Source organism: Ptychodera flava, chromosome 12, assembly GCF_041260155.1.
Source record: "Ptychodera flava strain L36383 chromosome 12, AS_Pfla_20210202, whole genome shotgun sequence".
Classification (NCBI taxonomy): Eukaryota; Metazoa; Hemichordata; class Enteropneusta; family Ptychoderidae; genus Ptychodera; species Ptychodera flava.
In genome coordinates this window covers 42,403,616-42,430,070 of record NC_091939.1, presented here as the reverse complement: position 1 = coordinate 42,430,070, position 26,455 = coordinate 42,403,616, and the positions used below count along the sequence as shown (strand labels likewise).

At 35.5% G+C, this 26,455-nt stretch overlaps 1 protein-coding gene across 2 annotated transcripts in view; it reads right to left on the bottom strand.

Annotated features, from left to right (window-relative positions):
- Positions 1-3,021: 3,021 nt before the first annotated feature.
- LOC139145939 (RING-type E3 ubiquitin-protein ligase PPIL2-like) overlaps positions 3,022-26,455 on the bottom strand; it is a 33,623-nt gene continuing 10,189 nt past the window's right edge. Inside the window, exons 12-18 of one of the 2 annotated variants that reach the window (XM_070717393.1) lie at positions 23,013-23,102; positions 22,143-22,176; positions 21,543-21,660; positions 13,052-13,108; positions 11,832-11,964; positions 11,263-11,399; positions 3,022-4,108 (exon numbers count right to left, since the gene is read on the bottom strand). In XM_070717393.1, the coding sequence (XP_070573494.1) occupies positions 4,009-4,108; positions 11,263-11,399; positions 11,832-11,964; positions 13,052-13,108; positions 21,543-21,660; positions 22,143-22,176; positions 23,013-23,102 (669 nt within the window). In that variant the 3' untranslated portion in view covers positions 3,022-4,008. The remainder of the gene's footprint in view (positions 4,109-11,262; positions 11,400-11,831; positions 11,965-13,051; positions 13,109-21,542; positions 21,661-22,142; positions 22,177-23,012; positions 23,103-26,455) is intronic. The other variant, XM_070717394.1, reaches the window with a different exon arrangement.

The window sequence follows — 26,455 nt, the reverse complement described above, 5'->3', positions numbered from 1 at the left end:
ACACTTACAATATTGAAGATGAAATGCACTTTTGGTTTGTCTTGAAATGAAAAGCACTGTAAACTGACTTGTGATAAATTATTCCTAACCAGTATACACAGTTGAATTATGCAGTTTTACTTCTGTTCATCAGACACTTTTCCATGTTAAAAGGTGCAAATTAGTGCAAGATTTAGAACTTTTGTCCTGAGAGCAATTGCTTCACGTAATTCCTGTCAGTGATAACAATAATTTGTCAGTTGAACTAACTGTGTACACAAAACTATCTGGCACAGAACTATATTTTTGCTGGAGGAAGTTTTGCAGATGTGAATTTTGTATACGTATACAAGCATTACTCCCACTGTCTATGACAGACTACTTTAAAAGTTGATATTGAAAATATAACTACACACAAGTGGAGTCTGACATCACATATTCAGTGTTTATCTTCCAAAAACTTCATTTTTACCTTTTCCATCGACAGAAGCTGTTGAAATTCACAGAGGCATGTCGTATTTCACCGGAAGATATGAGTATAGAGGACATTGAAGATAACATGGAGGATTTCCAGTCCGATCACAACGACTTGATTTCAAGAAAAACACCATCTTTAAGAATGTACAAAGCACCAGGAACTGGTAGGAAAATTGCTCTATCTCCAGTGAGATGTGATAGGAAAACAAAGTGACACAACCAACTGACAAGTCCATTTCAACTTTAGAATATATGATTCCCATGACAAATGTGCAGTATTACTTGATACAAGAGCATTGAAAGGATTGATGTGCAAAGGTTACATGAAGTGCTATTGTAGATGATTTCCATAGAAAGTCAAGGGCATTTTGCCATTGCTATAATTCTACAAAACAACAAAGCTCAGTGTAAACTGATATGAATTTCTAGAATGGTAAGAGTTCAAACAATATGCAGAGACACACAACAGTAATTTGATTGACAAGGAAGAAACGGAGTACAATTTATCACTGTCTAGATTGAACAACTTAACTGTCTGTAGATTTTTGTTCAAGATATGGAGTACAGGGATATTATCTTTGTAATCATGCCAAAATGACTCTTACATCAATGTATTTTATTAGAAAATCATGTGAAACTAGCAACTTTAACTCGTTTTAGCAATGTGCAAAAAGCACTGTACAGGTAGTCATATGTACTGGCTGCATTGCAAGTTATAGAGCTATCACAGTCCCTGGCTTTTGTTCAGTATTGTATTGTACAATTCTTTTTCGTTCCTGCTGTTTCTGTTCCTGGGTTCCAATCATGGTGTAAAGTGATGGTGTTCACAACAATATACAGCCCACTAATTTCTAGTACAAAATCTACCAACTGCCATATGAAGAACTAATTTTGAATCCAGAAACTTTGCATTTTCTTTTCAACAGATGTGTAAGAATGAAAGAAAAAATGAATAAAAAAAAGATATCTTTTTTATTCAGTCAAACAGGTCAATACTGCTGCACATTGTCAAGACCTAGTGCTGAATGGTGAAAATGCACTCAGATATAGTAAGTCCAAGTCAACTCAAGAGGGCGCTGTTCCATCAGATAGCAATACCACTGACACATTGAAAAAGAAAACTCAACCAAAGCAGAACCAAGGTACACATTGTCTAAACTACTTCAACAAAAGAAAAAAGTGCTAATGAAGTTCGAGACAGGAAAATACTTGATGTCAAAGCAGCTGGTGAGAGCTTGACTGCAAAGAGTGTTTATAGCAAACACACAAAGGGACACTACCAGGGTCACAGAACAATGCTAAGGAACAAAAAAAGAGAAAAGACGACGAGAAATGCGACGGAAATTACTTGGTATCCCCATGTTGTATGGAGATTACAAAGACTACCTGAAACCTAAACAGTATGAAAAAGCAGCAATGTCACTGGGACCATTGCATGGACTTGGAGCTATGTCTCAGCGGGGAAACCTCAGCCATGCAGAAGCCCGTGTTGGTTTACCAAACATTGGTACTGGAGTACCTCTCCCAGCGTTGCCACCAGCTTTGAAGGAGAAATTCAAAGAAGAGCCAGTCACCATGTCGTTCAGGTACAAATATTCAAAAGAAAAGAAACAGGATGAGTCGAAGGATCCACCAAGCAAGTCACAACAGAAGATGAAGAATGCAAACAGGAAAAGCCAATCTCAACAAGATAGCTTCATGAGACGTCGAGCTAAACAAGCTCTGGAAAACCACTGCAAAAGCTTGACTGAAAATTCTTTGACATACACTCATAGGAAAGCAAAAAACAATGAAGATACTGAAGTGAAAAGCCCTTACCAAGCTAAGGACAGTCGCTATCTTTCACCATACATGGCAACACCAACAAAATTCAAACCACAAAAGTTTCCAAGTCTTCAGCACAAACCAGCAAAGGTTGTGGTCAACTAGTTTTCATATTTACCACTGCAATCATGGAAGTTGATAACTTAAAACAAACCTCATCTTGTCAAAAAGAAGATGATGGGAAAGTGATGACATGCTGCATAAATGGACATGTTACTGTGATATGAGAAGTCAGATATTTGAGGACACTGACTTCTGCAAGACTTTGTGTTTGGTATTTATTTGTAGCTACAACAATCTCATCAATATTCTATCTTGTATAATTTTGATGAAAATGCAGGCTTGTAAATGCAGAACACACTGGGAAATTTGTCTGTTCTTTTGTAATAAAGGAATGTTCTTTTCTGAAAATTACTGCAAGTCTTTTAGCATTAACTTTTTCAGCTTTTCTAGACAGCTAGCATGGATGCAGGGCTTAACCCTTTGAGCCTGAAATTCAATTTTTGTAACCTCTATAAAATATATAGCCCAAACAATTTTTCAGGTCCAAACATTTTTTTCAAATTTTTCTCAAAATTTTGATCAAAAAGTGTAGCCTATGAAAAATGCTACTCATTTGGTCCAAATTATTAAAAGAATTATAGAAAAATCCTAAACAGTGGTAAAATATTGCATAAAATTTTTGGTGTGAAAATGTGATGTATTGACAGAACATCAATCACATATACCCAGACAAAGAGATGAAATGTAGAAATGCTACATACATTCAATTTATTACATATTGCATGCTTTTACAGGGAAAAATAACTGAAATTTTATAAAATGGCATGTTATGTGTATCAAGTAAATCCACAGCAGGAATATGCATGTTCAATGGGACAAGTTACAAACTTGTAACATTATTTTACTCATCAGTGGTAAGAAATTTGTATTCTACTGAGCTGACCAAAATATTAATTGATGTGTTTTGGTGCTGTTCACATGTATTACAGTAAAACCTGTCCCTGCCAACATTCATGTGAGCTACGAAGTATAGACACTGAGTCTCTTCAAATAGGTCTTACTGTAAATGTTCTGTGATTTCTGGCATATGCCATAAATTTTGTCATCAAAGCCTTTTTTCCACAAAATAAAAGAGAGTAGAGTTATGACACTTAACAGTCTCTATTCTGCAGAGTCAAGTATATGCCAAATCTTATCTGTAACCACATAATGGTTATTTTGCACAGGTCTTTGGTTTTGGCGACTTAAAAAGAGGATTTTACCACAAAATTGACAGCCATTTACAATTAAATTTAATATCAGCTCTGCTTAAAACTGCATGTTGGTCTGAATTGTGATTTTTTTGTCCTCATAAAGTCTCCTGCCCTTCAAATGGGTAAACATCATACAGTATGGAAAATACTTTTTTATAGGAAGAATGGGATGACATGTACTTTGGGAATATTAATAAAATAACAGGAATCTATATGAATTTATTGTATGTTTGCTTCTGTTGAAAAGACAAAGGTTTAAACTAAAATGTCCATTCTTGCCATCAAATTGGGTATGAACTGAAATCAGACTCTTGATGTTAAAAATTGATGACAATCTTTAGTCATCAAGTCTGTCAGATTCTCATTATATTCTAACAGCAGCTCAAATTCTGAAAGTGAATATCAGAGAGGGCATCTTTTTCCAAGATCTTCCAAAATATTCAGCTAATGTTTGGTCTTATCACTCATACTGTTACCAAGAACTGAAATTTCCAAATCCTCCAGAACTCTTTGCTTTCTTTTTTGATGTGTATGACGATGTGGATTCCTCTTCCGTTAATCTCTTGGATGTGCTGAAACAAAAACAACAAGTAAAATTTTGTATCATTTAATAATAACACTGCATGTACAAGCAACAAAACAACACTTTATAGAGACAAGTGAAATTACAGAGATCATCTTTGAGATAGACAAACATAGCAACGATAACAAGTTTGCATCCCTTCAACCCTTATTGCAAATATGTATGGATCCAGACATATCATTTAAACAACCACTGAATTTAATGTATGGATCCAGACATATTTTGAGACAGTAAGAACAGTCCGGGTCATTTCCAAAATTGGCGACTCATTATGATAACGTATTCCGACTATAAGCCAATTATTGACCAGATTAAATCATTAATAAAGTAGAGGTCATGTCAGGGTCACTAATCACTTGCCAAGAGTGAGTGGGATTTTTGTCCGCTTATTAAGCCTCTGTCTTATGAAGTTCAACAAATTTTAACTGTCAACATGATCTACATGTTCTGCGCAAGATCATAGCCACCAACGAGTCCGGTAATGGAACAAGCGACCTAGCGGCCGATATAGCTCCGCTGTGTTTATGTAGAGAATAACTATTTTTGACACATGTTGATGAAGAAGGTGGAAATCTTTGATAGCTCAATGCAGTGGCCAGAAAAAGTGGCTAAAATAGCTGCAAAAATACACAATTGAAGATTTCATCATACTTTGAATATATCACATCGGATCATCCCTAAGAACATGTCAACCAAAGCTATCTGATGAGTAGTTTTTTGAGAATAAAATTTTCTGACCAAAAATGGCAACAATTGCCCCAAAAATAAAAATTGCAGATTTCATCATCATTTCAATAAATATCATTTAGTTAATCTATAGAAACCTGTATACCAAATTTCAAAGCTATCAGATGAGTAGTTTTGGAAATACATATTTTTTGACCAAAAATGGCAAAATTGCCCCCAAATTACAAAATTGCAGATTTCATCATAATTCAATAAATATCATTAAAGTGATCTGTAGGAACTTGTATACCAAATTGCAAAGCTATCAGATGAGTAGTTTTGGAAATACACATTTTTTGACCAAAAACGGAAAAATTGCCCCAAAAGTGCAAAATTGCAGATTTCATCATAATTTCAATAAATATCATTTAGTTCATCGTAGGAACCTGTATACCAAATTTCAAAGCTATCAAATGAGTAGTTTTGGAAATACACATTTTTTAACCAAAAACGGCAAAAATTGCCCCAAAAATACAAAATTACAGATTTCACAATAATTTCAATATATATTACTTAGCTCATCTGTAGAAACCTGTATACCAAATTTCAAAACTATCAGACCAGCACCTTTTGAGAAATACATTTTTTGACCAAAAATGGCAAAAATTGCCTTAAAAATGCAAATTTGCATATTTCTGCACAATTTGAACAATCTGAAATAGATCATCCCTAAGGACATATGTACCAAATATCAAAGCTATCTGACTGGTAGTTTTGAAGAAGAAGATTTTTAAAGATTTTTTTTACCAAAAATGACAAAAATTGCCTTAAAAAATACAAATATGCAAATTTCACCAAGATTTGAACAAATCTAAATGAGGTCACCCTAAGTAAACTGCATATTAAATTTCAAAGAAATCGGACAAGCGGTTTCAGAGAAGAAGATTTTTTTACCAAAAACAGCAAAAAATGCCCCAAAAATACAAATATGCAAATTTCACCACGATTTGAACAAACTTAAGTGAGGTCACCCCAGTGAACTGCCTATAAAATTTCAAAGCAATTGGACTTGCGGTTTCAGAGGAGAAGGCAATTGTTGACGGACGACGACGACGACGACGGACGTCGTCGGACGACGACGGACGACGACGGACAACGACGGAAAATCAACCTATTTGATAAGCTCCGCGTCGCTGACAGCGGAGCTAAAAACACAGTCGAGATATTTCCCATTCATTTCTACCGCCAGTTTATCGATTTCTCTCGAGTACCAAAAATAATGTTGTAGATAATCGTCATCTCTATTAGAAATACTCTTTTCAAGGTTATTTGTATAGGTACGCATATGGCATTTCACTAACAGTAAGAGCAATGTCAGAGCTTTAAAATGATACCTAAGTTGTGGTTGTCTGACTCAGACTAAAAATAGTATGTGATTTTGAAAATGTATGTTGACAGAGTGGCCACACAACTGTTTGAGATTATGACAGAATACGGTGCGATTAATTGTTATTTCACAAACTAAATCCGTATTCCTATGAAATGTGCAACGCAAAGAGTGTTGGCAAAACCCCTCTTTCACAACTGACAATATTTTTTACACAGATCTACGACAATACACGAAAAAGTATTGTGAATGGTGCATGGGGGAGTTATAGCAAGATTGATTTCAACACACTATGGCGTACGTAACCATGGACACATCTTAAGGTTGCCAGGAAATACAATTTTTACTAATGGTGCACTGGTCGCTGATTGGCGAATGATAGGAAAAACATAATATGGTATAGCATCGCCAATTTTGGAAATGACCTGGACTGAAGAAGTTTAAGGCCAGTCATATGGGGAAATGACTAGCAAAACAGCCAGTCATTTGATGAAGTTGTAAACAGTTTGGTGATTAACTTTGCTGATAGCATGGCCACTGTAAAACTGGCCGTTGGGCTCCCCTGTTGCTAGAGAGGGTTGTAAATGAGAGATTACAATGGTTCTACTCCGGAATAAAAAGGACGCGATGCGTACGCCGTTCTACATACTCAGTACGCCAAAATAATCACGTGATGCCGGTACAAACAAACCCACATGTGTACTGAACGCGTATGGAAATACACGTACGTCTGTGTGCGTTTGCGCACATGGCTTTATTGTACCGTGGTCGATTCGAATTCCGGGTTTGGCCTATTGGCATCCGTGTTCAAGATTGAGATAATATTACCATGCATAACACCAGTCAATATACAACCGTCTTGTCAAGACAATACACGATAAGCAGAGGGAAAAAGTAGTGTTATTGTAACTTACAGACTATTGTCTGTAGACCAAAATTATTTTTCTTGAACATAGTTTTCGCCTTATCACGGTGTCTCTTTAGGTTTACAAAAAACAGTGCAGCTGATTTCAATTCCCTGAGATACACTGTCTGCATTGAATACATGATTCTATAACACTAACAGCAGTGATCCAATAAAAGAGGGATTGCTTCAAATAAACTAATTATTGAGTACTGGCTGTAATGTATGGAAGTGGTATCTTGGACATTTCAACAGGGGAGCTCCAATTTCAGTTTTACAGTGCCCATGCTGTCAGCAAAGTTAATCACCAAACTGTTTACAATTTCATCAAATGACTGGCTGTTTTGCTAGTCATTTCGCCATGAGTGGCCTTAGTCTTCTTACTCTCTCAGAGTAAACAACCAAAATGAACCAACATATGATTGTAAACATAGGGCCAAAGTCCCTGAAGCTACTATAGACATGGATACAAAATTAAGTATTTCCTGACTGTATGAAATTATCTCACTAAGGTCATCCTAGGGACATTTTAACTTTCAAATTAACATTGTAAGTAAGTTCTGTTGAATAAGTTGAGACTGTACGTACTCAGAGAAAGCACACTGAAGAGACAAATGTTTGAAACTTAAGAAGTTCAAGGTCATCAAAAGCATTATAAGGAATCATGTTACACTTTCATTGCACTGTTTACACAGATTGCATAATTGCTATAAATAGCACATGAGGAATCTTACAGCCCAGCTTTACCATAAAAACCCTATCACTTTGACCACTCTTTTAATTGACCACTCTATTTTTTTCCTCAAAAAGTAATCTTATTTTATCCTTACCAAGTCAACCATAAATGGAAATTAGAACTTTCTCTATCTCTATTTATTTGACCACCCTATCATGACAAACTATTATGAGCAATTTCTTTTCGATAACATAAATGGTGGTTCAGAATATATCAAAGTTGGGATTCAGGAAAGTTGCCTTTACAGTTTTAATCCTCAATTCACGATGAACTGTAAAAAAAAGTTGAACTTTCTGATAATTCCACACTAAAATTATTTTGGCTTTGACGATTTCCTAATTAATTCAATTATTTAAAATCATATTAATTATTTTTTTTCTGGGTGAATTGATAGGGTTTATACAGTACAAGAATTACATACAATGTAAGTCAAACTTTGACCAAAAATGACAAAAAAAATTCCTTAAAAATACAAATTTGCATATTTCATCACAATTTGGACAAATCTAAGTTGGGTTATCCTAGGGACCTGTATACCAAATAACAAAGCTGTCTGACCAGCGGTTATGAAGAAGAAGATTTTTTACCAAAACACCTTTTTGGCATTAATTTGCCTATTTTCAACAATATCAAAAAATTAAAAAAAATAGTTTCTCAAAATCATATTTTTCATCTACACAACAAATATCAAATCAGTAAGTACTGCGGTTCTCAAGATATTTGAGTGGACGGACGCCTCACAAACGGACATACATACATACATACATACATACATACATACATACATACATACATACATACATACAGACTGACGACGGACGCCGGACGGATACCCATCCCAATAGCTTCTATAGACTATAGTCTATAGTAGCTAAAAAGGGAAATGTGATTATGATATTTCACGCTCAAACACAAATAACATCACACAGATTGCTTACTTTCATAAAAGTTGTGATGGGGCAATTATTTTACAATATTTAAAAATAGTGGCAATGTCACTGTTCGCTCCCATATAGTTATCAAAACAAGCCAACAATTGTATGTAACATACACAGACTGGCACAGAGTGATGACATTGGCCCTCAAGTGTGCCTTGGCCCATGGAGAGTGATAAAGATATAAGAAACAGCTGAATGTAATGATAAAATAGTTAAATATAGGTGAGCAGGCACTCAGGGTGAATTTGTTACAGCAATTTGATTAGTTTCTTTTCCTTTTCTACTTCTGTGATAATTTTTAAGACAATCAATCTGCAAGGCAGTTTATGTATTGACAAATATGTTATCTTTTACAAGCACACAGCAAACTGTACTTGATTTTTCATTTACAATATTTAACATAGACCGAAATACATACATGTAACATGCAACCAATGTTTACATTTTGCCCACACACCAGATACATGGAGAGATTTCAACAAACAATCATTAACTCAGAAACCCTACAGGGAAAAGTAAACATTGTTTTCTTCCAGAACAACTGGTGCATCCACATCTGGAACAACTTACAAACTTAACCAATTACACAAGGATGATGACACAAGAGATAAAGTTATATACTGCATGGTTAATTGCCCGCAAAATTACATCAGGGTGGACCATTTGATAAAGGGGGTGTCTGGAAGATTGATGAGGTACGTTATCTTTTTATCCGATCCATTGTACATTCTTTTCCCCCTTCTCCACCTTTTCTTTTTGTCAAACCTTCTCTGGCTGATTTTTTTATTGACATTTGTTTGGATTTTTTTCAAAATCTGCCAGGAACCCCCCCCCCCCCCCAAGATATCAAATGGTCCATCTCTTTGTATTAACCATCTTTGCATGAGATATACAATGACCAGATGACAGGAAGTGTGTTAACTATTTACAACCTTGATACTCTTAAACATTGAACAAATTTGGAATATATTTGTTTGAAACCAAACCTGCTAAAGTCACCTCAGCTATGTTTTCTAATGATTTTTTTACCTCATTTTAACACCAAATACAGTTAACCATATCAATGCTTACTAAATCACCACATTCTATACTCTTAGTTCCAGTCGGTATAAAATTACCGAAAGACAATCTTGAAAATACAAAATGAAAGATATCCCTGTAAAATTGACAGTTTCGCAAAGTTGCCCCAAAAATTCAAAATTCCAGATTTCAACCTAATTTCAATATATCATATTAACATAAATCCTAGGAACCCGTTTACTAAATATCAAAGCAATCAGACTGGTAAATTTTGAGAAACAAATTTTTTGACCAAAAATGACAAAATTGCCCCAAAATACAAAATAGCAGATTTCATCCTAATTTCAATATATCTTATTAACATAAACCCTAGGAACCTGTACACTAAATATCAAAGCTACCAGATCAGTAGTTTTAGGAGAAAAAAATTTTTGACCAAAAAAGGCGAAAATTGCCCCCAAAATAAAAAAAATTGCCAGTTTCAACCTAACTTCAATACATTATATTGAGATAAATCTTAGATACCTGTATACCAAATATCAAAGCTATCAGATCAGTACTTTTTGGATAAAAAAAAATTTTGACCAAAAATTGGGAAAAATGCCCTAAAATTATAAATATGATAATATCAACACAATTTGTACAAACTAGACTGAGGTCATCCTGAGGAACATGAATATTAACTTTCAGAGCGATCAGACGAGCGATTTCAGAGAACATGATTTTTTGACTAAAAATGAAAAAAATACCCTAAAAATACAAACATGCAAATTTCACCCTAATTTGTGCACACATAATTTAGGATACCTAAACAAATCTGCATACTAAGTTTCAACCCAATCTGACCAATGCTTACTGAGTTTTAGCCATTTGCAGGATTTTTCTTTTTTCCCCCTCATTTGCATATTTTTGGCACTGACATGTTCATTTGAACAAATTCACATCTCCACCCCTAGGTGCACCTGTACACCAAATACTAAGACGGCAGCCATTGCGGTTTAGGAGTTTTTGATCTGGACGGACTAACAGACATACATACATACTTACATACATACACACAGACGCCATTTTGCCACCTTATAAGAATACCTCCCATTTGCATATATACATATGCATATATGGGAGCTAAAAAATATTAAATTTACAGTACTAGGAAAACTACTGTTTTTATAATGTATTCTAGCTATAATCTTATCTAATATGTTGTTTTGCATGGAGATACAAAAGAGTTCTTATACAGCTAAATTTGTGTCCAAGATGGAAACACAAACACTGCACATTGACAGACATGTATGTGGTTGGGCAGAAGATGTGTAATCACAAGGTACTCCAGCCACAGAACAGTGTTGACACAACAAGCTTTGGCTGATTATTTTAAACCTTTCTTTCTCAAAGGAAATAAAATACGCATAAAATATGTTAATTATTACTGGCTACTGTTCATTGTCATTATTACTAATTAATTAAAATGTATTCTATGATGGTATTATACCTTGGCGTGGGTGAGATGTACTTGCCAACACCAGATCTGTAGGTTTTCGGAGCCTCTTCTGTCTTTAGTACAACTGATGTTGCTTTCATTTCTGCTTCCTTCTTTTCCTTGGCATCCTTTTCTCTCTGTATCCTGAGCTGAAAATTCAAGGAAAGATTCAAAATTTAAAATATAATTGCTGGTTATGTTGATTCACATAGTAAAAGTAGATGTACTGCTTAAAATTCTAATATACATGTAATTGATATTGTGAATATAATTCAGTGTGCACATCATATTATTCATTAACAGCTTGAGTCCATTGTAGATTTGCAACTTGCTACACTAAATGTGGCAGTTGCCCTGTAATTTTCAAAATTGAGTTTTTACATTTTGAGATGAGATGACTTCCAAAGTGTCATTACTTACACAGGATTAAAAATACTTAAATATATTATACCACTGATACAACAACATCTGTATATGTGGTACAAAGTCATCATCAAATTTCACCAGAGTTTTGGTGTAACACTGAAAGAAGCTATACGCATAAGAACTAAAACTGAGAGTAAATGCTACATATGATTTACCTTTTCATCTGCTTCCTCAAAGGGATTGACAAATACTTTGATTGTTTCTATGGTAATGTCATCCTTGGGTCTGTCCTTTTTATCAGTCTGCACAGCTTCCATTGCATTCAGTACCTCTAAACCTCCAACAACTCTGAATGAAATCAAGTGAAGAAATCAGATGTTTATTATCTATGTTTAACAATGCATTTGAATTAGGGCCCTACCACAAACCAGACTGGGACAAGGGCTTATAATCATACAAGCTCCTTACAATGTAATCATATTTGTCAACTCATGTTTGCACCGTGTCTCATCTGTACATACACATTCCAACCATGCTTTCCACACTGCTCCAACAATTATATACCACTGCGTCTGATATTGTATTGTCACTGGTAGACAAAACTTTTACCCATCAGGCCCGACTTGACACACACAGCATCCCTCCCATGTGACAATTTTTTGACCAATCCCTGTGACTGCGGTGAGTGGTGACTAATGCTCTCCACTTCATTCAAGGTTATATGAAAGGTGAAAAAGTAAACAATTCAGCTAGAAATGTTTACATAAAATAATGGAAGTACATCATTCACATGTCATTAGTCTGAAAGGTGTGTGAGATCACAACACTGCAACCACAGCTGAATACATTCTTACATATGGGATTTCAGACATTGGGAGAGGGGGGAGAGGGGGCAGCTACTCTGCCTAGATAATTACAAGACGGTTGATTCTAAAATAAATTGTACATAAATGTCTGAACAACCAGCAAAATAGACACCGCTACATAACAATTAATTCAAACTGACTTGAAGAGCTCATGCAAGCAAACAGGATAATAGGGATAGTGGTACCACTAAGACACACAACAGGACATGATATACAACACTTCCATACATTTGCCATCTGAAAATACATGTATATACATTTTTCTCATACATTGGACTTTGCAGGGTTTATCAATCAGGCAGAATATTGATCAAAGTACTTACACATTACTTTTGCATACACAAATAACAGAATTTATAGCATTAATTATCAGGGGTAATAAAATGCTGGTTAGATATTAATGTTTGCCATCACCAAATTCTTGGGGAAAAATAAGCTGAAGAACTGGCATCAAATGTAAGAGAGTGAGTTATGGTAGGAATGGCTGAAAGGAAGACGCCAGGCTATTGTTTAATTGGAAAGGAATAAATCAGACTGAGAATTTCACTCTTTACAAATGCTACACTCACCTGCCAAAGACTGAATGTTTGTTATCCAAATGTCTGCATGATCTGTATGTGATAAAACTGAAGAAAAAACACCACACAGTAATGTTAGGCTTGATTCACCAGTTTACAAGTCTACAGTTTGTTATCAGAGACTGCAAAACGAATTGAACAATGTGTTTACACGGAGATTTACTGGTCTATTACTGTACAACACAAATCAATAGTTGTCTGGGTGAAACCATCATAGATATTAAGGAATCCCCTATGACCTTTTGATGGTGAAAATATTTGCATGACAATGGACTGAAGGGTCAAGATTTAAATGACAATTGCAATGGAATATTTTTCTTCTTTAAATGACTATTGGCTATTGTTATCTAAAGGGTAAAAGATCGCTAATCAAATTTAATGCTTCACTGCCTCTGTCACTTTACTTTCAAGTTGATTTTTTATGGGATGTATTTATACAAACATGTTCCCATTACCTTTCTGCAGCAGAAATTGGGGCAGCTGTTTTTCGCAAATGCTTGTTATACCTAAAACCATGCATTAACTGCAAATTAGTGATGTTGTCATCTCCAACAAGGAAATTTATGACCAGCCTTGTATATTGATCAATATATATTGCTACTAAGTAGCATTATGCAGGGCTGTATCTAGGCAACACAGGCGACAATGTCAGCATGTTCTATATTACTGAACATGTACAAATCATCAAATACAGCAAAAAAGAAAGATCTGCATGTTGAATATTTGGATCATTCTTTTTGCTGTCCGTGGCCAGATTGGCTTCCATAGGGGTCAGGGGTTAACACGATGAACAGGTCAAACTCTTGGGCAGTCTGCGGTGTACAGTCAAATAAATCAATCTTGAAATCGTAACATCTTGAAGGTTGAAACACGATTCTTCCAACTGCTTCATAGAATAACAGTACAATGGCAATTTCATCAGATATCACATTTCAATTTGGCCCAAAAATAATACACTAGATTGATATACCTTGTAGCATAGCCATAGCAACAACTATGGTCAACCATATAGGATATATCAGTAGTCTTGATACATACCCGGCATTATTATATATAATCATCGAGAACAATATATTGTTGCATGCACTAAGATGCCATAGGGAATGGGTGTTCTGTTACATTGACTGTTTCCAGGCACCCTAAGCACAGTGCACTCTATGCATGCCTCTGTGTCTTCATTTTTGAAACTTTCAGTTTCAAGGGACCCAGTGGACGATTGCCAGAATGTGTATTATGCTGTGTATATGGAGTTGCACTGGCTACTAGGAGCAAGTCAAGGATAGTGTTCCATACTTAATCCACAAATCAGCAGAAATATTGTGACATTTCATGGAAATGGTCACTACTTGGCCATTTCATGTCCCAGTCATAAATGTAAGAAGTGTAGTGATCAGGTTATTAAAAACACTGCAAAGGATTCACTTGGATATGAGCACTGTGCATCACCCTATGCCAATCAGGTGATACGCTGTGATAACATCCTTATCATCTTTGATGGTATTTCTGTAACAATCTTATGTTATACAGATCTGTTTACGGAACCAACATACACACACACAGATTCATGTATTCATTCACACAACTATTTCATTGCTAGCAATTTTCAAGTCACTTATATGCCGTTCATACACAGGCCATTGAAACGCCTCTGAAACGGTTCTGGGCCAATACTGACACAGAAAGTCATGTGTGGACACTCTGAAGTGGTTCTGAAGCGTTTCAGATTTGAGACGGTTTAGTCGGCCCGACCAGAGCCGTTGTAGGGATTAACTCTATCCGCAAATCGCTGTGTGGACAGACTGAGCCGCTTCAGAAGCGTTTCAAACGCCCTCACGCGACAGGTATTTGTAACATAAAACAAACAACAACCAACATACAATATTCACTTTCGCCATGGCTGCCGAACACAGTACTACATCTCGCGGTATACTGGTCCGACGAAGAGATAAGCTTGCTACCAAAAACCCTATCAATTCGACCAGAAAAAAATAATTACGATTTGAAAAACGTCGAATTAATAGGAAATTAAAACTGCCGAAATAATTTAGTGGTCGAATTTAATTTGGAACGACGAGGATGAAATTTAAGCGAGACATGTTTGCCAAGTTGAGACTGCTTCAAAGCATGGACTGTGAAATTTTGTGAGGTCGACAAATTAGGTAACAAAAAAACCTCAAACGCATGTTGATGTCACATCAAAATCAAAGTGGCCGCGATTACAGACGGAACAATCTGTGACACTGCCACCGGCCGCTCGACGGACGACACGTAAGTTGACATCGTGTGCCAGCCCTTGGAAATATATTGTAACTCCTTGACAGGCAGATGAGATAGTCTTATGGCGTTTGATGCATTGAAAGTTTGTAAAAATAATAAAAAATGACATCACCCATCATAAGAAACGTGGTGTTGAAGATAATAGTTTTTAAGAGAAGACTATGATGACCATATTTCTGTAAGTATTATCTAACTTTAGAAAACCAACATCTGAAGATTTACTTCAACCAACACTTTTGGATTTGTTCTACTCTTTATTATAAGATTAGTCGAATTTCTGGAAAGTAGGTGTACATTTTCGATGTCTGTGTATCGTCTAAACTGAAGTCAAATCCGAAAGAGTATAATCAGTTCGCGACAGCGTAAACCTCTCTCTCTCTCCCTCTCTTCTCCGGCATTTCAATGTTTTATATTGTCGACATTTAAATATATCAGTCTGAAGTTTCAGGTCACTGCTCAATGCAAGTAGTTGATGTCAATTTTTCCGTATCGGGCATGGTCTCTATCGTCACTTTAATCGTTAGTGTTTTCCTGTTATATTCTATATCAAACTCAAAACACAACGTGAACAACGCTGTATGTTGCATCTTTCGTATCGAAAACCGGTAAAGTTCATAACTGGTGACATGTCACGGCCTGGAGAAAGTTCATCACCATCGATCGAATGTCCGTGGCGCTTTTGCTTCCAAATAGACATATTGAAATGCACAGGAAACTTCGCGGTATGGCAATTATATGAATTTTACCTTGAAGAAAGTCTGTAACTTTAAACTGGCCATACAACCAACAATAAACATGGCGGAGCAATGATACCGATTTCAGAGACTTCGATTTTTTTTTCATTGCGACCTCGACCACTGGTGAGAGCGAGTCGTCTAATTTTTTCCCACTGGCTATTTGGTTTTCAATTGCCATCATGTGCTAAGTTAAAGCTAAAAACAAGACGGGCGTTCTCTGTAAATCAATAAGCCTTTTAAATATGAAAAAATCGGACATCTGAACCTCAACACGCAGCTTGAAAGTTGTTCTCTGAATCAGGACAGGGACATCGGTGAGGCCTGATTTCACGTAGTAGCTATGGAAACCGACGGCTCTTTCGTTGTAAGAAACCGTGCGATGTATGCTCCCTTGGTCCGTGGAATTTCGCTGTATCGCCTCTACAGACTACACCGTCTATTACCTAACCATGCTAATAAACAATCACACGATAGTTCAGTAACATATATTTTCATTAATCTACCGATCATCGACCGTCGAACACTTCGAAAACAATGGTCGCGGTCACGGATTCAAAGACGTTCACAAGAAGAAACTATCAATAAGTGGCGCGCAGAATTATTTTTACTGGTTTTGAGAACTTCTAAAATAACTTGTAATCTGCATATCTTCGCACATCGAACCGATATTGTATACCTATGACCGTCAAAGTTTATGTCTTTCACTGTAGAGTTCTTTTCATCCAAAACACATATCCAGAAGAGTTCCACAGAATGGTCAAATGAAAGGATAATTGCTTCAAACGAATGAAATTGCACGAAAGAATGAAAATCAACAGCACAGCCTGGACGTGATTTAAAACAATAGCGCTTGTGGATAGGACTATTCTATTTGAGTAAAAAGTGCCGTTTTTCTCGCAATTTTAGCAACTGTAACGACCCTTTATTCTTTAATACCTTTCCATAAGTTTAGGGCTTATACACACAGTGTACACTGATGTACAGAACTTTAAAAAGTATTCTGCAGGGAACGAGCAGGGGTTTACACTCTAATGGGCGCAGTAAAACAATGGTCACGTCCATAGGTTCAAGGCCGTTCACGGGGAGACACGATGGCAAATAGTGCAGTGTCGTAAAATTGCTTGGACTAGTTTTAAGAATGGTACAATATCTGACCATCGGTGTACCGCTACCTGTGAATCGAAACGACAAGTGTAGACCTATGGCTTCGAAATTTTATGGGAGAGACACCACGACTGAGGCCGACAGTAGCACAACAAACTACCATGTTTAATATAGACATCTCTGTAGGTGATTCTGGTTTCTCAAACGAATCAAAAGTCCGACATTGACAAAATTGACATAAAATAAGTCCGAAAAGTTATGTTTTATTCATTGTCAACCAACTGATTCATCTCCTTTGATATCCCCTAAGCTACATGTAAACAGTCCGGAAAGACTGACATCGATGTCTCCCGGGCCCCAGTTTCTTCACCGTTTTGCAAAATATCTCATCAACCGGACGCATGGGCAACGTGTTTGTACGTTGGTCAAAATTAATGACAGTATAGGTCAGGATGTAACATCGGTCAAAGTAATATTGAATATGGAAGACGAAAATGCTTTCATCGATTGACAAAAATGAGAAGGAACGAGTCAGTAAATATCGAACCATAAAGGGGAGATCGAGACTGCCATCCCCCATGATTAATCAACTGGGAACAAAATATATATTTCGATCAACAGACTTATACAACCAGAGACAGCATTTTATTCAGCTTTAAAATAAGTCACCGCCTTTCCTATAATAACACCCCTTTTGCGTTTCGATCTACTCTGCTCTGTCCCCGATCGGTATGGCCGTCTGGGTTTCGCATGCCATACTGACTGATACATGGTTATTTCTTCACATATTTTTTCATCGTTTGGCATAAAATACAGCATCTCTTTTGGTGCACAAGGCAAATCAACGTTTAGAAGGAAAGTCACAGGAGGTTAGGATATTATATACCGTAGGTGAAATTAGAATGGAATATTGAAGATGAAAAGACTTTTATCGGTCGACAAAAAATACCGTAGGCCTAAACCGAGAATTGAGATTGCCTATTATTTATTAATTGGGAACAATATATACTCGATTGAGTCATTAAGTTTGTGTTTGATTCGTTTCAAAAATGTGTTCCTACATTCTTATCCGACTGTTTGTGTTAATAAAACTGTTTGTTTCGCCTCGGATATTTGTAGGGAAGTTTGGATTAGTGTGTACGGTAATGTTTTGTTTGTGTGGGGAAAGCTTATGGCGAGGCGAAACAAACATTTTTATTAACACAAACAATCGGATAAGAATGTAGGAACACATTTTAGAAACGAATAAAACACAAACTCGACACAAAAACATTTGGATAGTTAGGTGGGGAGCCTCTTTCACATTCTTTACAGCCAGTACGACGTCGTCCATTTCAGCCATCTTGTTACAAACAATGCTTGGCCATACACACCTTTTGAACTCGAGAGGGCGCATTAAGACGTCTTAAACATCAAAACAATGGCTTAATTTTGTGCATGTGGACGCAAGCGGACTCAATCTATTAATCCCCTGTGTTTACAAATCACAAATAGTGTTGCAGAAGCGTTTCAATTTTTCCCTGGTCTGAACATAGTAAAATGGTCATTTTTCGTCTGAAATAACTCTACAGCCAGTCAGATTCATAAACTAAGCACACTTATCGATCATTGATACTTCTGTTGTTGTTTACATCTTTTCCCCTGAAATCCAAAAAGTTAGACTTTCAGAAGTATTATCCTTACACTGCTCAGTCAGAGGTATTCTGTATAATGAGCACTACCTCTACCTTGTTCTTTTATACTTTCATATTTACTCATTTTACATCCTTCATTTTACTGTGACAATGATACAATCCTCATTGAATATGCAAAAGATGGTTTATTCTGTCAGTAAGCACTGTTTAGACTTGGTAGATATGATCACTGTGTTAGATTAAACGGGAAGTTACAGGACCATGGGTGCACAATATGAAGATTACTGATGACACAGCCATTTGCATACACTGGGAGGGGGGGGGGAGTTTGTGAATCCTCATACCATTGCTTTGACCGTATGAGAAATTTGAATAATCATGATCAACACTTACGTGACATATACAAAGAGGTGTCAAATGGTCGTACAGGGAAAGATTTTGAAACATATGCATTCTCCGACAAAAAACGGAACATTTTTTCAGTTTATTTTCAACTCAAGTTTAGTCACTATACATTCAAAGACATCATATGCAAGATTCAATGACAATGAACGCCTAAAACATGGCAAAATTATGGGATTCTTGGACCAAACACGGCACATCTGATCAGTAGCATGGCTTTTTCACATTTGCATAGATTTACGATAATCCAGCTTTTATAGGGCAAGTTCCTGTTTAAACTCTTATCAACATGTGCTTTAATAAAATTGTCAAGGTAAGTATAGCTATGACTTGTAAAGGAAGAGTTTGTCACTAAGATGTTATTTATGAATAAAATCACAATCACATTTGAGAAAGTGTACAGATCAGTTCTATGGAAAACCCAAGGTGTAGATACTTCCCCGATTGAAATCACAATTCCAGACAGACAGTGGTTGAACTGCTAATTATCATGAACCTTGATTAACCATGTGCATACAGCTTTGAGGAAAGAGCTGTCATAGTTATTTACTACGCTACATCTTGGCCTACTTGTTATTGATTTGTATTAAAGCTGATGAACTGCTTTCTCTGTGGTGATGAACGGTATGTGCATTGATATCTGTTATCATTTGATGTTGATTTGTGTTCAATATTACCAATGCAGCTGCTATTGGCTGAATTTTGGAGGATTGTACATTATGTACAGTATCTATGATACAGCGTTTGGAGGCCATATAGTAACCTATGAAGTGAGACAAATATTTCACAGATAAAAGTCTTTCCTTGTTGATGAGCTGATATGCTCTCCTTTCCATAGATGCTGCCACTGTATGGTTTATTTCTTTTCATTGCAGAGAGAAATCCACAATCACATGAAAAACATGCATATCTGTCAGTTACACCACAAGATGTTCACAGAGCTGACATTGCATTTTTGCCTATGTATGTTTTCGTGTAATAAAAATTTGACAACTCTTTATTTGGGCTGAATCCTAATACATTAACATTACTATCATAAGTCTGAATCTATACAGCGGTTGCAGCTATGGTATATTGTCAGGTTAGATGCATGATGTTTGAGCTAACTTTCATAAGAATGTCATCACGAAAGACAGATGAGTAGCATACAAAAATGAAAAGAATTTGAAATTTATTTGGAGAGTGCATGTATGTTTGTCCTTCACTCCTACAATAGAAGCTTGACCTATCAAGTGTAAAATTTCCATGAGGTGCGTGGCTGTCTGCAGAACTACCTGAGATTTTTTTAAATGAGTACTGTCGGAAATGAACTGGTTGGAGATTTGTGAAGTCTTTAGCACAATGCAAACTGTGCCTATAGCAGCTTGTGACACTCAGTGATCAAAACACAGTGAGACAGACTAAGGTAGAACGCACCTCAGGGACAGAAATTCGGGTCTTCAAATTTTATCAATTTTCTTCTGACCTACCACTTGTGGGGGCTCATTTTGAAGCTCTTGGCGAAAGAAAAGTTTTCATGGTCTTAGTTTTTTGAAAATCGAAAATTTTATTTTTTCCCATAGAGTTAACACAGGGATGGCGGCCATTTTGAATTTCAAATATCGAGAAAACGCAAGTTATTTGTCTCTCTAGTGCCAAAGTTTGCACGGTGACCCCCCGACTTTTATTCTTGCTTTCGTAAGAGAATGGTTGAAAGTTTCACTGAGGAAACTTTGAGCAAAAGTTTACGTCTTTCACTTTCGAGGTGCATATTACCTTAAAGCAAAATAGCAATGCAACGAGAGAATCATCCTTAATGTTATATGTACAGGGCTTGTAGCTTTAAATTTCAGTGATTTTCTATCTATTTTTGTTTTGTACATTGTATATCAATCAATCAATCAGTAAAATTTCATATAGCACCAAAATCCAAAGGAATGTTGTGCTCTGTGAAATTTTATGGTTGGACCACACTGTATGCACTGGTCAACAGATGGGTTTTAAGTTTTTGTTTGAAATCTTCCAAGTTTGTAATTTCTTGTTCTATTCCCCATAGCATGTTAAAAAACACCAACTATTTAGCTTGTCAACATGTCTAAATGTGTAAAAATCACTGTTATTGTTTACATTTGAATTCTAGTCAGGATCAGACTTAATGTCAACAATAACAATGCAGTCTACACATGTACAGGCTTTGTTGATGAGCTGAATACTGTGTATCTCAACATGCTTCAGGGAGTAGAACAAGAAACTGTAGTTGACAGTACATGTAAAAATAATTTGAAAAAATCATCAAAAGTTAGAGTTACTGGTCCTTTAAGAAAATAGTAATAGTTAAGGACAACTTACAACTGTGACTTGTTAGTGTTGGTTCCTGAGTTTGCCATACTAAGAACACCTCGGCCAGAATGGGTCAAATTAGGTTTGAATTCATCTTTGAATTGACCACCCCACGCTGACTCTCCACCTACAATACAGTAGAAAAAGATAGCATATTTGTTGTATGTCAAATAACGTGAAGTGAGATTCTTGAAAAATGAAAAACGCTTGACCAATACCAGTTGTGTTGAGGTAAAATTATACTTGTCTGAATACAGCAGTAATCAATGTCATAGATTGAACAAAATAAACCTTTGAGAGAAAATCAAAGATTTCCAATATTCATCTCTTTACCTCTTTTTTATAAGAGACACACTGTAGATTTCTTCTCAATATTTTGTGGAACTTATCAGAAAATTAAAATGTTTAAAAGGAGACTTTACAACAAATGCATTTTATCCCAATTTGAATGCATGTACCAAGCACACCTAATATTGACTCTCCAGGATTTTACATATTATAATTCCTCAACAGTGAGAATATGGAGGTTAGTGTTAGCGGCAGATTGTCGCCAGGTAAAGTTTATCTATTAGAAAAGCCCTTGCAGGTGATATTAACTACAGTACATACCTTTGCCTGTACCTGTGGGATCTCCTCCTTGAATCTGATAAAAGAAAACAGAAATCAGCATCTTTGACACTGTAATAATTTATATCAGTGTTTTAGTCTCATTTACATTAATATTCATCCATCTGATATCAGTTCACAAACCTTAATGACTTTTCAAATCTTTCATGACACTGTCAGTTCAATAACTGATGTATTCGCTGTTAATATATACCTATGACCAGAAGTTCAATATCTACCATGATATTTATGGTAGTTTATACACTACGGTTCAAATGTGTTTTGGGAAACATGTCAGGTGATCTTATGATGTACTAAGCTGTCACTATTACTGTGAAATTAGTCAGTGTTTTGTAAGCATTGTTGTACACCATGGGTGGTTTTGAAAATATGAAAGTGACAATATGGGGTCATATATACCTATGTCAATGGATATAATCATACTAATAGGTAATACCAGTAATGTAGGAATACAACAATATCCAAGAGTGCTTTTCTGTATACATTAGACGTTAGGTACCGCATTATCTAATTTGATAGTAAAGTCACTATTTTGTGTGTGTATTTATAGAATGCTCTAGTCTTTTGTATTATCTTAATCTGTATTTGATGAGCCTGAAGGCAAATTTCTACATGTATTTGTGGACAATAAAGTATTTGAATTGAATTGAATTGTCTACAAAGGTGAATATGTGTCCATATTTTGTTCTAATCTTTGATGTTCAAGGTATAGTTTGGGCAAGAATGTAGAGCAATCTCAATAACATTCATCAAGACATGGACAAAGATGAAAGTCCTCCAATATGTTTCCAAGCTGTTATGTGAGTATCGACATGACAAGATCATAATATCTGTAATTTCTTTCTGTCTTACCATGAAGTTTCTTATTGATCTGTGGAACTGTGTATTATTGTAATATCCTTTGGAACTTAGTAAAATGAAGTTTTCACATGTCTTGGGTACCTGTGTTGATTAAATGATAGTCAAATGTTACCAGTAGTAATTATCTAAGTGATTTAGTAAAATGAAGTTTTCACATGTCTTGGGTACCTGTGTTGATTAAATGACAGTCAAATGTTACCAGTAGTAATTATCTAAGTGATTTAGTAAAATGAAGTTTTCACATGTCTTGGGTACCTGTGTTGATTAAATGATAGTCAAATGTTACCAGTAGTAATTATCTAAGTGATTTAGTAAGATGAAGTTTTCACATGTCTTGGGTACCTGTGTTGATTCAATGATAGTCAAATGTTACCAGTAGTAATTATCTAAGTGATTTAGTAAGATGAAGTTTTCACATGTCTTGGGTACCTGTGTTGATTAGATGATAGTCAAATGTTACCAGTAGTAATTATCTAAGTGATTCAGTAAAATGAAGTTTTCACATGTCTTGGGTACCTGTGTTGATTAAATGATAGTCAAATGTTACCAGTAGTAATTATCTAAGTGATTTAGTAAGATGAAGTTTCACATGTCTTGGGTACCTGTGTTGATTAAATGATAGTCAAATGTTACCAGTAGTAATTATCTAAGTGATTTAGTAAGATGAAGTTTTCACATGTCTTGGGTACCTGTGTTGATTGAATGATAGTCAAATGTTACCAGTAGTAATTATCTAAGTGATTTAGTAAGATGAAGTTTTCACATGTCTTGGGTACCTGTGTTGATTCAATGATAGTCAAATGTTACCAGTAGTAATTATCTAAGTGATTTAGTAAGATGAAGTTTTCACATGTCTTGGGTACCTGTGTTGATTAAATGATAGTCAAATGTTACCAGTAGTAATTATCTAAGTGATTCAGTAAAATGAAGTTTTCACATGTCTTGGGTACCTGTGTTGATTAAATGATAGTCAAATGTTACCAGTAGTAATTATCTAAGTGATTTAGTAAAATGAAGTTTTCACATGTCTTGGGTACCTGTGTTGATTAAATGATAGTCAAATGTTACCAGTAGTAATTATCTAAGTGATTTAGTAAAATGAAGTTTTCACATGTCTTGGGTACCTGTGTTGATTAAATGATAGTCAAATGTTACCAGTAGTAATTATCTAAGTGATTCAGTAAAATGAAGTTTTCACATGTCTTGGGTACCTGTGTTGATTAAATGATAGTCAAATGTTACCAGTAGTAATTATCTAAGTGATTTAGTAAAATGAAGTTTTCACATGTCTTGGGTACCTGTGTTGATTAAATGATAGTCAAATGTTACCAGTAGTAATTATCTAAGTGACTCAGCTTCAAAGCAAACAAACTTTAACTATATGTTCTTCTATATATATGTATTCATGCAAATTCAGAAATGTTCTTCATTCAAATAAGACAAACTTTCAGACTGGAAAACATACCACACAGCTCTCAGCTTTGCGATACATATGGGTGTAAGTAAGATTTGGGTAAAATATGCAACATATAGAATAAGCCACTGGGCAATTGTATCAAATTAACACCTCGTGCTACTGTAATATATTAAGTTTTGAGTTCCTGACATTTAAAAGTGGGTTTTTGCATAGTTTTAGCATCTACACGGGAGAAAAGAGATTTTAATTCATCTACCTTTGTCAAACAGAAATCAGCACTTGAGACCAAGAGTTGTTACATAGAGGGATACATGGCATGTGGGAATATATGTAGCTATGATGGTGGAAATGAGGTAGATGACAAAATGTGACAACACAGGTAGGTGAAGTGTAAGCCAAATGTTCTGAATAACTAAATCCTAAAGGCAAAAAAGTTTTTAAAGTTTTTAAAATCTTTGATCTCCATGTTTTTTATCATTAATACTTCTAACACCGATTTTTGTTATTATCTAAATGCTCCTGGATTCAGGTACAGCACTGGCCATCTACACTAAATAAGCCGTCTGTTATAGCATTTGTATATTACCACTGCCTGCCTGAGCTCTCATCCAATCAAAATGAAGCATTAGTGTAAACACTGATATAATATCATTCATAGTTTTATATTATATCAATGAACTGTATTTCAAATGTTTGACCAAGTATTTTTCGAAAGAGTATATCAGCATCAATATCAATTGCACACCACAAGCAGATACCAGGTACTACAATAACTAGCAATATTACAAGATATTAAAATGTTCATATGTATGGTTGTCATCACTGCAAGTCTCAATTTTAAAAAATAGTGACAACATCACTGTTCGCTCCCATATAGTTATCAAAACAAGTCAACAATTGTATGAAACATGGACATACATATACAGACAGACTGACATACGCAGACTGGCACAGAGTGATGACATTGACCCCAAGTGTGCCTTGGCCCATGGAGAGTGATAAAGATATAACAACAGCTGAATGTAATGATAAAATAGTTAAGTATAGGCCTATACAGGCACTGAGAGTCAATATGTTACAGCAATTCGATTAGTTTCTTTTCCTTTTCTACTTCTGTGATAATCTTTAAGACAATCAATCTGCAAGGCAGTATAAGTATTGACAAATATTACAAGCACACAGTAAACTGTTCTTGATTTTTCATTTACAATATTTGACATAGACTGAAATAAATAACATGCAACCAATGTTTACACTTTGCCCATACACCAGATACATGGAGAAATTTCAACATACAATCATCAACTCAGAAACCCTACAGGGAAAAGTATACATTGTTTTCTTCCAGAACAGCTGGTGCATCCACATCTGGAACAACTTACAAACTTAACCAATTACACAAGGATGATGACACAAGAGATAAAGTTAAACTGTGGTGAACTTGACTATTCCTTTCAAATCCTTACCTAACTTGACATCTTAAACTAAAATACACTGCATGGTTAATTAGGCACAAAAATACATCAGGGTGGACCATTTGATAAGGGGTGGTGTCTGGTAGATGGATGAGGTACATTATCTTTTTTATCCGATCCATTGTACATTCTTTTTTCCCCCACTCTCCCACCTTTTCTTTTTGTCAAACCTTCTCTGGCTGAATTTTTTATTGGCATTTGTTTGGAATTTTTTCAAAATCTGCCAGGATTTTTTTACCTCATTTCAACACCAAATACAGTTTACCATATCAAATGCTTACTAAATCACCACATTATATACCCTTAGTTCCAGTAGGTATAAAATTACCAAAAAAAATCTTAAAAATACAAAATGAAAGATATCCCAGTAAAACTGACAGTTTCGCAAAGTTGCCCCAAAAATTCAAAATTCCGGATTTCAACTTAATTTCAATATATCTTATTAACAAAAACCCTAAGAACCGGTTTACTAAATATCAAAGCAATCAGACTGGTAAATTTTGAGAAACAAATTTTTTGACCAAAAATGAGAAAAGTTGCCC